At 33.9% G+C, this 14,626-nt stretch overlaps 1 protein-coding gene across 2 annotated transcripts in view; it reads left to right on the top strand.

Annotated features, from left to right (window-relative positions):
• The window catches only part of DPH5 (diphthamide biosynthesis 5), a 41,633-nt gene that overhangs the window by 24,691 nt on the left and 2,316 nt on the right, over window positions 1-14,626 (top strand). For both annotated transcript variants that reach the window (XM_031967169.1, XM_031967168.1), the window contains exons 5-7: window positions 3,336-3,456; window positions 9,445-9,484; window positions 10,129-10,232. In XM_031967169.1, coding sequence (XP_031823029.1) covers window positions 3,336-3,456; window positions 9,445-9,484; window positions 10,129-10,232 — 265 coding nt within the window. The remainder of the gene's footprint in view (window positions 1-3,335; window positions 3,457-9,444; window positions 9,485-10,128; window positions 10,233-14,626) is intronic.

The following is a 14,626-nucleotide window of genomic DNA, read 5'->3' as shown; positions in this document are numbered from 1 at the left end:
AAAAGTCTTTTGCTCCTTTATCTCTCTTAACAACTTCAGTTTTTAGTGTAATTGTGTATTTTTAACACATAGTTACACTCTTAACTTGTTCAGCAAAAATTAGTGCTACAATATGTGAAACACATGTTGGCAATTTTGAAAGAACCCCTAGAGTAGTAGGTACAGAAGTAGGTACAGGTACAGAAAAATTAGTTATTCTTGATTGTATGGTTTTGTGGTGAGTTTCTTGGCAAGCTGCCTCCCTGATTTAATATGACATTTAACTAATCTGAACTGGGATTTTTATTGATATTAGACATGTTGTGTGACTTATTGACCAAAGTCTATGATGGCAACTTCTGCTTATATATACAGATATTGTTAATATGGATACTTTTTATTACAAAACTATGCTAATTATTTTTTCTTGGAATGATAAGACACAAAAGCTTGGAAATCTCTTTAAAATTTGATTGCTACCCAAATTCCCATTCTTCTCAAAGCCTTTAGAATGATAATTTTATTAACTATCATCTTTTCACCATTCATACACTGTCAAATCAATAAATGTTTATCATGAGCAAATGCTGGGCGATCTACCCCTCTTGTTGTAGCATTCATAGTTTCTGACCTCAAGATTATAATTTTTTAGGGTTGGAAGATATATAACCAAGTGGAGAAATAGTTTTAGTGCTAAACATATTTTTTTTAAGAGACTGGAAATGGTATATGTTAAGTTAGTTAGGAGAAGAAGGTAAGAGATTCTAAATGGAAGGTAAGAGGTTAAACCACATAAGGAAAGTAAATGTGAGAGAGTAGAGAAAAATCTCGTATAGGCTATTTGCTGCACCCCAAAAAATAAACCGTATGGGACTTTTGAATCTCAGACTGAGAAGACATAACTCTATGGATAGGAGCCTTAAAATTTAATATTGTCACTATAATAAAAGGTTCTTTTTTTTTAAATCTTTGATCCTTATCAATGCATTCTTGACTAATGCCTCTGACTTCCAAGGCTTAGATTTCACAAAGGAATATATCTCCTCAATGTACAATCCTATTTTAATCAGATTTGGTTGATTTTAATTAATTGTACCTGTATGAGCATTGTTTATATGCCATTCCATCTCAGAGATACCTGTGAGTTATTTAATCCTCTTGCATTAACATCCTGCCCTTTTCAGAGTGCATTAATTTATATGTAAACTTCTAAGGTCATGAATACTATTACTGCTTTTCTTCTTAAACAGTACTTCTATATAAAATGTTTTGATTGTATATTGTAACATTAGTTCATAGTATACTTTTTTAAATGCTGTAACTTTTTATGGATAAATGGATTATCAGCTTTGCTTTTCTTTAAAAATTTGATTCCCAGAAAAAGTGTTTCATTTTCAGTCATTTTGTTTAATAGAAATATTGTATATTTGAATGCTTCACTTTCATTGTCTGAAACAGGAGTTTTTAACTTAGGGTCTATGAATTTTTTTTTAATATTTTGATAAATATTTATTTATAATCCTATTTAGTTTATACATTTAACAATCATAATTCTGAGAAGGGGTCCATAGCCTTCACCAGATTGCCAAAGGGATTTGTGACACAAAAAAGGTTAAGAACTCTCATTTTAAAAATGTAATACATAAACTTAATTTATTGTACCTGATCTTTAGTTATCCCCCCCCCCAAAAAAAAAAAAAAGGTTTTATTCTGATATGGCCATAGTAAGTTTAGACAGAGAAAAAAATGCCATTTTGAAATTTGATTAGAGATGCCAAAAAAAATAAAAATCCCTGCTGTATTGAATATAGGAACATATCAGGCAGGAAGTGGCCAAAACTAAGAATAATGTCCAATATTCTCAAAAATCTTACTAACTGAAGTATTCTTAGTTCTGTAGTTCCTGAAGAATACCTAATTGAGCATTCAAGATAATTTTAAACAATCTGAGTATCCTGTAGACATTTTGGCTACCTTATCTTCTTATCATACCTTTCCATATCTTTTAAAGTATAACTTCGGTACTATGGATAATTTTGCTTCTTTTGTTAATATTTATTCCCCACCACCTGCTTTTTCTACATTCCTTCTCTAAAGCTGTACCTTTTGTTGTACAATAAAACAAATGCTATTATTAAAATGGATGGTAATATGAATGCCTTACTTTGTCCTAGTGATTAAATATTATATTTGTCAATGGGAATGTTTTTTTAATGACCTGAAATATTGAAATAATAACCTAAGATTTTTGTTGAATATGTTCCAAATATTAAAGAGAATAGGGTTTGTATTATCTAAAGATAAGTAATGTCTCAGTAACTTTCCAGAGCTAATACAAATTCACCAGTAAATCTAATGTTAGAATGCAGGTCTTTGGGTTCCCAGTTAAATAGTACAGATTTCGGTATTCAGATTGCATCATGGTCATCTTGGCACCAGCCAAAAGAATATTACTGATAAGGCTGCAGTTTATATACTTTTGCCTCCTCATTAACAAAATAACAGGAAAAATAAACTGTCCAAAATAAAAACCAACAATCTATAATCCTTTTTAAATTTTCATGTTATGCATGTGTCCAATCTCATTCCTCCTCAACATTTCTGATAATACAGTGGATTTATGACTTTCCAAAAGACTTGTAGAAAACATGGATCAACAGGAAACAAATCAAAACATTAATTTCAACCATGAGACCTCCTTGCAGATATAGACAAAGAAGAAGCAAGGATGTAATGAAATGCTTTCGAATTGCCCTTATTATAGTGACAGTATATTTTAAGGCCCAATATCCTAGATCTGTATTTGTCTTCTCAGTCTTTTGATTCAAAAGTCCCATGCAATTTGTTATACCTCTCTCCTCCCCCCAATACTGCACATACCATGTGTGTGTGCACACATACATACACATACATACATACATACATACTCTGATTAAAAATTTGAAAAAAGAAGGAATTAATCCTTCCTACCCTCAGACTCGAATGTACCAGACATTTTCTAACTGGAAGCATTAATAAATAAAAGTTTCTTTAGTTGTTATCCATGAAAAATCTAAACTCAATCAGTAGAAGTTTATTAAGCTTCTGCTATGTCAGACACTTGCTAAGTGAGGGGAATATAAAGGCAAAATTGAAATTTCTCTGGACCTCAAAAAAACTTGCATTCTATGACAGCTATGACAGACAGAGAATATAGATAAGAGGTGATATTTGTGTCTCTTTCTTTTATCAAAAGTAAATTTCCAACAGTCCCTACTTAGAAGTCCCATAACATAAATTCTACTTTTAAAGGAACTGTTTCTCTCATTAGTGAATAGGGCATATTGCATGTCATTCTATCTCTGTTTCTTTTGTAGTTATATAATTTTGGAGAAGTGGCTTCTATTGTTTTTTGGACAAGGACTTGGAAACCAGAAAGCTTCTTTGACAGAGTGAAGACAAACAGACAAAATGGCTTGCACACGCTATGCTTACTGGGTAAGAATTTTTATCTTTTTTTAAAGTCAGGCTTTTTTGTCTATACTTAAAGTATAGGAATTAGGGATCAACCAATTCAAAGGAATGGACAAATAGGAAGAATGAAATCAGAAGACAGCATCATAGTACATGGAGAAGAGTTTCTAGGAATTAGAGTGTCAGATGTTGCAGAGAGCTTATTAATTTGGAATCAGCAATTATTTAGCAGTTGAATAGTCTTAGGTGATCTTTATGAAAGCAGGTTCATAATATTAGGGTGAAGAGCCAAATTGCAAGGATTTAAGGTAAGAAGACAGGTAAAAGATGTTAGCTTCAAGACTTAGATGAACTGATGCTGAGTGAAGTAAGCAGAACCTGGAGAACATTGTACATAGTTATAGCAAGATTATGTGAATGATCAACTATTGGTAGACTTCACTCTTTTCAGTAATGTGGTGATTCAAGACAATTCAGTAGTCTTGGGGTGGAAAATGCTATATGAATCCAGAGAGAAAACTGTGGAGACTGAATGTACATGAAAGTATAGCATATTAACCTTTTTTTGTTTGTTTTGTTTAAAAAGTGAAATCAACAAATTTGGACAATAGATTGGATATGAGGAGTGAGGGACAGTAAGACTATACAGCTTACATCTAGTTTGAAAATTTGTGAATGGTGTTGCCTAATAATTGAGAAGTTGGGAGGGTAAAGGGTTTAGGGGGAAAGATAGCTTTGTTTTTGGATTTGTTAAATTTAAGATGTTTAGTGGACACACACAGTTTGAGATATCTGAAAAGAAATACAAGATTGTAGATCAGCAGAGATTAAGACAAGATGTATATTTAAAAATATAAGTGAAAAAGTTGGAATAACAGGGCAAGTCTGGAGGAAGCAAGATGGAATGGGATCACCTATATGGGTAGAGAAGTTAGCTTTGGAAATATAAGTTAAGTCCACTTTTTCTTCCTCAGTAATATTTTATTTTTCCAATTACATGTAAAGGTAGTCTTCAACATTCATTTTTGTAAACTTTTGAATTCCAAATTTTTTTCAGAACAAAAGGGAAAAACCATGAGAATGAAAAAGAAAAGCAGAAAAAGTGTGATTCAATCTGCATTCAGTCTCTGTAGTTGTCTCTCTGTATGTGGATAGCATTTTCACTTCCAAATCTATTAGATTTGTCTTGGATCACTGTGTTCCTGAGAGGAGCACAATCTTTCTATTATGGCATACAATGTTCTCCTGGTTCTGCTCACTTCACTAAACGTCAATTCATGTAAATCTTTCTGGACATTTCCAAAATCAGCCTGCTCATCGTTTATTATAGAACAATAATATTCCATTATCTTCATATACACAACTTATTCAGCCATTCCCCAACTGATGGGCATCCACTCAGTTTCCAATTTCTTGCTACAAATATTTTTACACATGTGGGTCCTTTTACCTCTTTTATGATCTCTTTGGGATAGAAGGCATCTGACTGATATGAAATGAAAAAGAAGGGAGCAGAGGAAGCTCAGGTCAAATGGCATCAATTTTTTTCTATAAAATATGAGCTGGGGCAGAGTAGGGTTTAAGGGGAACCATGGGAGCTTTGAAGAAGGATGAAAAATTGGAAGAGATACTGTTCAGTGAGATAATTAATTGATAAGGGAGGCATGGTAAAATTACTTAACAACAGTGAGGCTCAGCTGAAGTGGTGTAACACAAATTTGTGGTGGGCCTGGTCAAAACAGTTTTGTGATTTTTCTCTACCTTTGTTCAGAAGCACATATGAAGGAACAGGAATGAGAAATTATGTGAGAATTGAGCATGGGGTATAGTTGTAGTCCCTGATAATCGCAATGGAAGGAGGAAAATGAATACATAAAGACAAACTCCTTTGGGTGTGGGTGGGTGGGTATGTGGGAGTGTTGTCTGCATGTCTGTGTCTGTGTGCATGTTCCTATGTAAGGAACAAAAATAAAATAGTATTGCTTAAATTGAGGATTTAATGGTAACTCATGTGATTTTTAAAAAGGAAACAAGTTTAGTGGAGAGGGATCATCATCATTATTCTCTTGTTTCCAACTCTTAGTGACTCCATGGACCATAGCGTACAAGACCTTTCTGTCTTCCACTTATCTCTCGAAATCTATTCAAGCACATGGTCTTTGTTTCCATGACACTATCTATCCATCTCATCCTCTGCTGTTGCCTTTTCCTTTTGCTTTCAGTATTTCCTAACTCAGGGTTTTTTCCAAGGATTGCAGTCTGCTCATTATGTGGCCAAAGTATTTAAGTTTCAATATTTGTCATTCCAGTGAATAGCCTAAATTAATTTCATTAAATATTGATTGAATTCCTTGCTGTCCAAGGGACTCTCAAAAGTCTACTCCAGTACCATAATTCAAGAGCATTGATTCTATGGCTCTTAGCTTTCCTTATACTTCAACTCCCCCATACATTGCTACTGTAAAAATTATGGCTTGGTCTATATAGACCTTTGTCATAAGTTAATATCTCTGCTTTTTGGTATGCTGTCCAGATTTGCCATAGCTTTTTTTCCAAGGAGCAAGCATCTTTTAATTTCATGGCTTTAGTTGCTAACTGCAGTGTGATCTTTGAAGCTTAGAATATAAAAGCTGATATTGCTCCCATTTCTTCTGTTTTTGTTTGCCAGGAAGTGATGGGACCAGTTGCCAAGATCTTAGTTTTTTTGATGTTAATCTTCAAGCCAGCTTTTATACTCTCCTCTTTAACTCTCAAGAGGCTTTTTTAAAGTTCCACTTCACTTTCAGATTTGTATGGTATGCAGATCTGCGATTTCTCCCAACTTTAATACCAGCTTTTGATTCATACAGCCTGGCGTTTAGCGTGATACACTATGTAAGCTAAGTTAATTAGAGTGACAATATGCAGTCTTATCATACTCCTTTTCCAATTTTACAACAATCGGATCCATGCTCAGTTTTAACTGTTTCTTGGCTCAAATACAGGTTCCTCTAGAGACAAGTAAGATGATCTGATCCTCCTATCTCTCTGAGGCCGTGCTATATTGTGTTGTAATACACTTAATAAAGGGCTTTTGTGTAGTCGGTGAAGCTGAAATAGACACTTTTTTGGAACTCCTTTGCTTTCATAATCCAGCAAATTATGGCAATTTGGTTTCTAGTTGTTTTGCCTTTTTGAAAATTAGCCTGTTTTCTTGTAATTCTTGGTTCACTTATTGTTGAAGCCTAGCTTGCAGGATTTTAAGCTCAACCCTGCTGACATGTGAAATGAACACAATTGTTTGGTGCACATTCTTTGGCATTAATCTTCTTTTAGATCGGGACATAAAGTGGTCGTTTCCAATCCAGTGACCACTGTCAAGTTTTATGCCAAATTTGCTAGTGTATTAAGTGCAGCACCTTAACAGCATCATCTTTTAGGGTTTTAAATAACTTGGTTGCAATTCTTCACCTCCACTAGCTTTACTGGTAGCAGTGCTTCTTAAAGCCCACTTGATTTCATTCTCCAGATATCTGGCTCTAATTCAGTAACCATAAGTTAAAATGTTCTTTGTATAGTTATTTTGTGTATTCTTGCCTCTTCTTGATCTCTTCCTAAATCCTTTCCATTTAATTTCTTTATAATTTTTATCATGCCCCTTTTTGCATGAAATTTTGCCTTGATATCTTTTAATTTTCTTTGAAGAAGAGATCTATCTTTTCCATTTTTTTCCCTTCTATTTCTTTATACTGCTCATTTGAGAAAACCTCTCCTTGCTATTCTGGAATTCTACATTCAGTTGGCTGTATCTTTTCCTTTTTCCTTTCCCTTTTGTTTCCCTTCTTTCCTCAGCTATTTGTAAGACCTCTTGAGACAAAAATTTGTTACAGTAGTTTTTTTGTTTGTTTTTTTCATAGTGGAAAATTATGCTATTCTCTAGGCTTAGGTAAGCTAAGGCTATGGTGATATAATCTTTCTATCTCCTGTTTGACTATATCCAACTTGCCTTAGTTCATAAATCTTATGTTCCAGATTCCTTTACAATATTGATCTTTACAGCATTAGATTTTCCTCTCGGCATATTCATGCACAGCTGAGCTTCCTTTTGGCTTGGCCCATCTGCCTCATTAGTACTGGAACTACTTTGCAGTTGTCTTCTGCTATTCTCCAGTAATATATTGGATACCTTCTGACCAGAGGGACTTCTCTTCCATTGTTATCTCTTTTATCATTCTGGGGCTGTCCATGGCAAAGATCCTAAACTGATTTTGCTATTTCCTTCTTTAATGGATCAGCTTTCTGGAGAGGAGACTCTTTAATTTACATCAGTTTTATATTTTGTTGAACATACCAGCTTAAGAGAATTTTTTGTCATTTATCTATTTACCTAAGCTTACAGAAGAGCATAATTTTTTTTTTAACTTAAAAAATCAAAACAGTTCCTTACTATAATCAGAACATCTTCTCTTCCCACATTCTGACCCAGCTACATTTGCCTTTTTCTCTTACTTAACATCTTTGTCCCACTGTGTGGGATGAGTGCTAGATCCCCTTTTCCAAATTAACTAATCAGAGACATCTTCAGGTACAAAGAAAAAACATTTATTTAGTCTCTGCAGAGAGAGGCCCAAACACACCTGGGAGACATCTCGGCTCCCAATACATGATCAGGGACTTAACAAACCAGAAACAGGAAAGGGGTTAAATAACAAACCTTAGCCCTTTCGTTGGATAGACTAAAAGGAAGTAACCATCCTTGACCAGTAGTCACCAAGGTTGTTTGTTAACTGTGGGTCATGTCACTCACTTCCTTTACCTGACTTTAGTCTGACCTTTAGGGACCTCTAGGCCTAGAATCATGTGACTTCCTGCAACCTGGGGCCCAAGACTTGATCTTCCAGCTCTGGGAATAAGGATCACATGACTTAGGCCTAGTCTCAAACTTCTTGAGAAAGCTTCACCTGTCTATTTCACTCACTACCCATGCCTAGAATGCACTTCCTCTTCTTAGATTTCTTTGTCTCCTTCGAAAAGTGACTCCTACCCAAAGCCCTTCCTGATCCCTCTTATTCCTTGCCTTTCTTCATTTTTTTCCTTGAATTTACTTAGTGCATGTTTATTTAGATAATAAATGTAGCCCTTCCTCATCAAATGTAACTCCCAGAGGGTAGGGACTGTTTTTGTTGTGTATTTCCCCAATGCCTGATAATTGTCTAGCCCTTAATAAATGCTTGTTGAGTGATTACAAGCCACTGAGAATACAGAGATGAAAAATGAAATAGATTTGTCTCTCTGGATCCAGCATATACAAAAATATAATGGGAACTTGAAAAGGGAAAGAAGTACATTTTCTTAGTTACTAAGGACTACCCCTAATTGTCAAGTGTGGTTGAAGTATAAAGTATATAATTGGAAACAATATTAAATAAGGCTAGAAGTAGGTTAAAGTCAAGTAGCATATTATATTTAAAAATATGGTAAAAGCACTATGTGATTCCTGGGTACAAGTGCAATATGATTCCAGTTTCATGTAGAATGTGTAAAGAGTAACTATTACTGTGTTAAAATACTTTATAATGGCCATTTCAAACCCTTTGTTGCTTGATTGTTATGAAAAACTTTATGAATTTATTTTTTAATTGAATTCCACTTAGTGAAGATAAGTATACTAAGTATACCGTACAAGTAGAACTTGAAACTTCAGTAACTTTGACCCTGCATTTTCTAAGCTTCTTAAAAATTGTTACTTAAAATGAATTTTCTGTGTGTCTGTTTATGTTAACTTATTTTTCATGGAAAGATTGATTTCTTGAACAACTTTTCATTTGCATGTTTGCCTGCAAAACATGCAACTTCCCTTTAGAGGTTGGAAATTTGCAAGTGTGTAAGATCTTCGATGAGCATTCTTTATTATTTAACCATATTATTATGCAAAATTGGACTCTATAGTACCCTAAAAGTCAAGTGACCATTAACTGAGATTTAATATTTGAATAAAGTACATAATTAAACTTGTTCCCTCTCTTTCTACAGATCTCCAAATAAGGGAACGATCATTGGAAAATCTAATAAGGTGAGTTATTGCTTTGAAAATGTGAATGTGTCTTTTGAATCTTCATATTTCTATTCTGCATTATTTATGTAAAAGGACATAAGCATTGAAATTGGTTAAGAAAAAAATGGACTTGATTATTCATTAGTTAAAAACTATTTAGGAAAAAATTTTCTAATCATTGGTCTTAGTTTTTCCCTACTAATTTACTCATTGAAATAAGATGACCTCCTCTGTTTTTATTTAGGAATGTACTCCTAAGTTAACCCAGTGAAGAAAATAATAAGAAAGAGGAAAATATTTTGACTTAAAATAATCATAAAAATTAATGTTGTCCTAGTTAAGTTCCTCAGTATCTTTAGCAAAGCTGAGCCTGGTATATCCAAGCACTTATTTTGAATGATTTTGCTCTTTACATCTACTATTTGAAAGTAGTTTTGAATTTTCTGCTTAATTTGAGATCCAGGGATAAAACTGAAAGGCATAAGAAAGAACACTGAAAAATTCTCACCAGTTCATTGTGTCCCCAGAGCAGGTTTTGCAAAAGACTAAAAGATAGCATGTGGACCTGGTAGTGCTTGGGGAGATGTGGGAGAGTAATTACATTAATGAAGTATTGTGTGGTTTAACCGTTAAAAACAGTGAAATCTGGTTTGTACTTGTAGGGGAAGAAAGATCTATGAACCTCCACGATTCATGACTGTGAACCAAGCAGCCCAGCAGCTTCTGGAGATTGTTCAAAACCAGAGAGCCCGCGGAGAGGAACCAGGTGCTTACTTAGATCTCTTCAAGGCTGACAAGGGACTTCACAGGTTTTAAGCTAGTATGCAACTTTGAATCCCTTCTACAATATCCCTGACAGATTGTCAGCCAGCCTCTGCTTTCAACTTGCAGGAGTTCCCAGTCACTGACCTCATTAATCTCAGTTTTATGAGAGTTACTTCAGTTAGAGTCATTGTTCCTCTGTCTTTAGTTCTTGGGGTTGTTCATAGTATTCACAGAATCTTAGAATGTTATAGTTGGAAAATAATATTGTAGATCATCTTGTTTATTCCCCTCATTTTACAGAGGAAAAAACTGAGGCCCGTAAAAGGTATCTCCAGTCACTTCATTTCTTTTTAATTTATTCTTAAAATACATAAACTAATGCAAATCTTACAAACTAATTCCACCAAAAACAGTATATTGGAGGATGAACAGTGTGAGAGGATAGTTCTTATAAATTATGTTTGCTTTATTTTCTTGTTATTAGCACCTGGTGTCAGGAGTAACATGGTATTGAGCTTCCCCCAGTGACCTCTGTTGTAAGATGGCTGAGTGACTTTGACCACCATTTCCTGACACACCCTTACAAAAAGGGATTAATTTAGAAACTTTTCAGTAACTGGTGATGCTAAGTATATTCCCATTACTAGTTCCTCATAATGCAAACATTGTGCTGGGGTTTCCAGTATTCATTGTTTACATAATGTGTTCACTCCATGCAAAGTCAGTCTTCAAATTTAATAAATTGCTTAATTCACACTAGTTACTATACCTAGTTTGGGTTAGGACTGAAGGTAGGGTAATCAGAAGATGATTTCATACCTTAACTAACAAAATTTAAAATCTCTTTCAATTTAAAGACCAGTGAGTCATGCTGAATTAATTACTTTTAGCAGTTAATTCTGAACTGAAATTAACTAGTCTCATGTTTGAAGTATCTGATTTTTCAAGTCAGCCTGAGCCACTGTTACTTTCAGAAAGTTGAGTCATTTGTTGAAGTATGTCATTTACACAAATACCATTCAGTCTAGAAAGACAGACTCTGAGAACAATTATAATTAAATCTATACATTTTGTAATTTGTAAGGACTGGGTAAAGAGAAATGTCCTGGAATATTCAATCTAAGGGGAAGCCCTTGAAGCATGAAAGAAGTAAATTTAGACTGCAACAAGCATTGTATATAATGGGGATAAACTAGAAACATGCAGTATGATCAGAGGTGAAACAAGGTTGCCCCCTATCACCATTCCTATTCAATACTATACTAGAAATGTTAACTCTAGCAATAAGAGAAGAAATTGAAGGAACTAGAACAGATAATGAGAAAACAAAACCATTACTCTTTGCACATGATATGGTGATATACTTAGGGAATACAAGAAAATCAACTGGACTACTAGAAAAAATTAACTGTAGCAAAGTTGCAGGATATAAAACAAATATAAAATAAAAATGAAGATTATTTATGTGGGTTTATTTTATATCCTGCAATAAACCCACATAAATCATCTTCATTTTTATGTTATCACCAAAATCCAAAAGCAAGAGACAGAAAGAGAAACCCCATTTAAAATAACTGTAAATAATATAAATTTTGGCCAACACAAAGCCAGGAACTATATGAATATAAGTATAAAACACTTTCCATAAAGTTAGATTTAAACAATTGGAAGACTATCAAGTACTCATAGGTAAGAAGAATATCAACTGCTTATGGGTAGAACAAGTTACTATAACAAAAATGAAAATTCTACCTGGATTAATCTACTTATTCAGTGCCATGGCAGTCAAACTGCCAAGAATATTAATTACTTTAGGGCTAGCAAAAAAATAACAAAATTGATCTTGAACAAAAGGTCAAAAATTTCAAAGGAATTAAAAAAAAAAAAAAAAAAAGCAAAGGAAGGTAACCTAGCTGTACTAGACTTAAAATTATATTATAAAGCAGTAGTCATCAAAACCATCTGGTACTGGCTAAAAATTAGTGGTAGATCAATAGAATGGGTTAGGTTCACAAGACATGATACTCATTGACTATAGTTATGTAGTGTTTGATAATCCTAAGACTCCAGCTCTGAACTTACTATTTGCCAAAATTGCTAGGGAAAATGGAAAATAATATGACAGAAACTAGGTATTGATCAACACCTATATAAAGGGTGAACCTTTAAGTAAATTAGAATAAAGGATAATTTACTTCTCAGATCTGTGGAGAAGAAAAGAATTTATGACCAAAGAAGAACTAGAAATGCAAAATGGATAATTTTGATTATATTACATTTAAAAGTTCTTATACAAAAGAAAGCCAATGTAGCCAAGATTAGAAGAGAAGTAGAAAACTGGAGAAAATGCAATGTTTCTGATAGACTTCATTTTTAAAACAGAATTGACTCAAATTTATAAGAATACAAGCCATTCCCCAATTAATAAATGATCAGAGGATATGAGCAATTTTCTTTCTTTTTTTTAAGCTTTTTATTTTCAAAGTACATCCTCGGATAATTTTTCAACATTGACCTTTGCATAGCCTTGTGTTTCAGATTTTCCCCTCCTTCCCCTGATCCTCTCCTCTAGATGGCAAGCAATCCAAAATATACTATACATGTTAAAATATATGTTAAATCCAACATGTATAAACATATTTGTACCACTCTCTTGTTGCACAAGAAAAATCAGCAAGTGAACATCATCAAAAAGAGTGAGAATGTTAGGTTGTGATTCATATTCAGTTCCCACAGACCTCTCTCTGGATATAGATGGCTCTCCTCATCACAAGACCAAAGAACTGGCCTCAATCATCTCATTGTTGAAAAGAGCCACATCCATCAGAATTGATCATTGTAAATTCTTGTTGCTGTGTACAATGATCTCTTGGTTCTGCTCATCTCACTTAGCATCAGCTCATGTAAGTTTCTCCAGGCCTCGCTGAAATCATCCTGCTGATCGTTTCTTATAGAACAATAATATTACATCACATTCATATACCAAAACTTATTCAGTCATTCTCCAACTGATGGGCATCCACTCAGTTTCCAGTTCGCTGCCACTACGAAAAAGGCTGCTAAAAACATTTTTGCACATGTGGGTCCCTTTCCCTCCTTTAAGATCTCTTTGGGATATAAGCCCAGTAGAAACACTGCTGGATCAAAGAGTATGGACAGTTTGATAGCCCTTTGGGCATAGTTCCAATTTGAAATGAAAAAAGGTTGGGAGGGGATAAAGGAAAACTGAGACACTAATACATTGTTGATGGAGTTGTGAACTGATCCAACCAGTCTGGAAAGCAATTTGGAACTATGTATAGCCTTTGATTCAGCAGTGCCTCTACTGGTTCTGTATCCCAGGAGATCATAAAAAACAAACCACCCACATGTGCAAAAATGTTTGTGGCAGCCCTTTTTGTAGTGGCAAGGAACTGGAAACTGAATGTCCATGAGTTGGGGAATAGCTAAATAAGTTGTAGTAAATAAATGTTGTGGAGTATTATTGTTCTATAAAAAATAATAAACAGGTTAACTTTAGAAGGACCTGGAGAGAACTGATGCTTAAGTGAAATGAGCAGATCAAGAGAACATTGTATAGAATAATAATAAGATTATGTGATAATCAACTGTGATAGACTTGGGTCTTTTCAACAATGAGGTGAGTGATTCAAGGCAATTCCAATAGTTGTGAAGGAAAGAGCCATCCACTTCTGGAGACAGGATTATGGAAACTGAAATTGGGTCACAGCTTGTTTTGTTTTTTGTTTTTTGTTTCTTGTCTTTTTCCTTTTTGGTCTAATTTTTCTTGCATAGCCTGAGAAAGGTGGAAATATATTTAGAAGAACTGCATATGTTAAACCTATATTGGATTACTTGTTTTCTACGGAAGGGGGGGTCGGAGAAAGGGAGGGAAAAAAATTTGGAACACAAGGTTTTTCAAAGGTGAATGTTGAAAACTAGCATATATTTTGAAAAAGTAAAAAGATGATTTTTTTTTTTTAAGAAAAGAAAGAAAATTTAAGAGCAAAAAGAGAAATAATATGCTAAGGGAGTGAAATTATGCCAAATCAAGCTTCAGTTAGATAAATTTATATAAAACTGAGAGATTACTAAAGAAAAATTAAGATGGTTGGAGATCTATATTTAAGGAATATTGCCTGAGAAGCAAGTTTTTTGGGAATATATATATATATATATATATGTTTATAATAAATAAATGGGAATGTGAGTATGAACAATTTAAACACATATATTTATATATATAAACACTTAAATGTTTATTAAATTGAATAGATCTTAAGGCAGGGGTGAACTGCCATTCATAATAAATCTCTTTCTTGTTCTTTCTATCTGCTTTTAATTGACGGAAATTTATTCCCCTGATGTTGCTCTCATGGCCATTCTCTTTAATAC

Source organism: Sarcophilus harrisii, chromosome 4 (assembly GCF_902635505.1).
Source record: "Sarcophilus harrisii chromosome 4, mSarHar1.11, whole genome shotgun sequence".
In the NCBI taxonomy this organism is placed as follows: Eukaryota; Metazoa; Chordata; class Mammalia; order Dasyuromorphia; family Dasyuridae; genus Sarcophilus; species Sarcophilus harrisii.
Note: the sequence above shows the minus strand (reverse complement) of the source record. Positions and strands in the feature narration are given on the sequence as shown.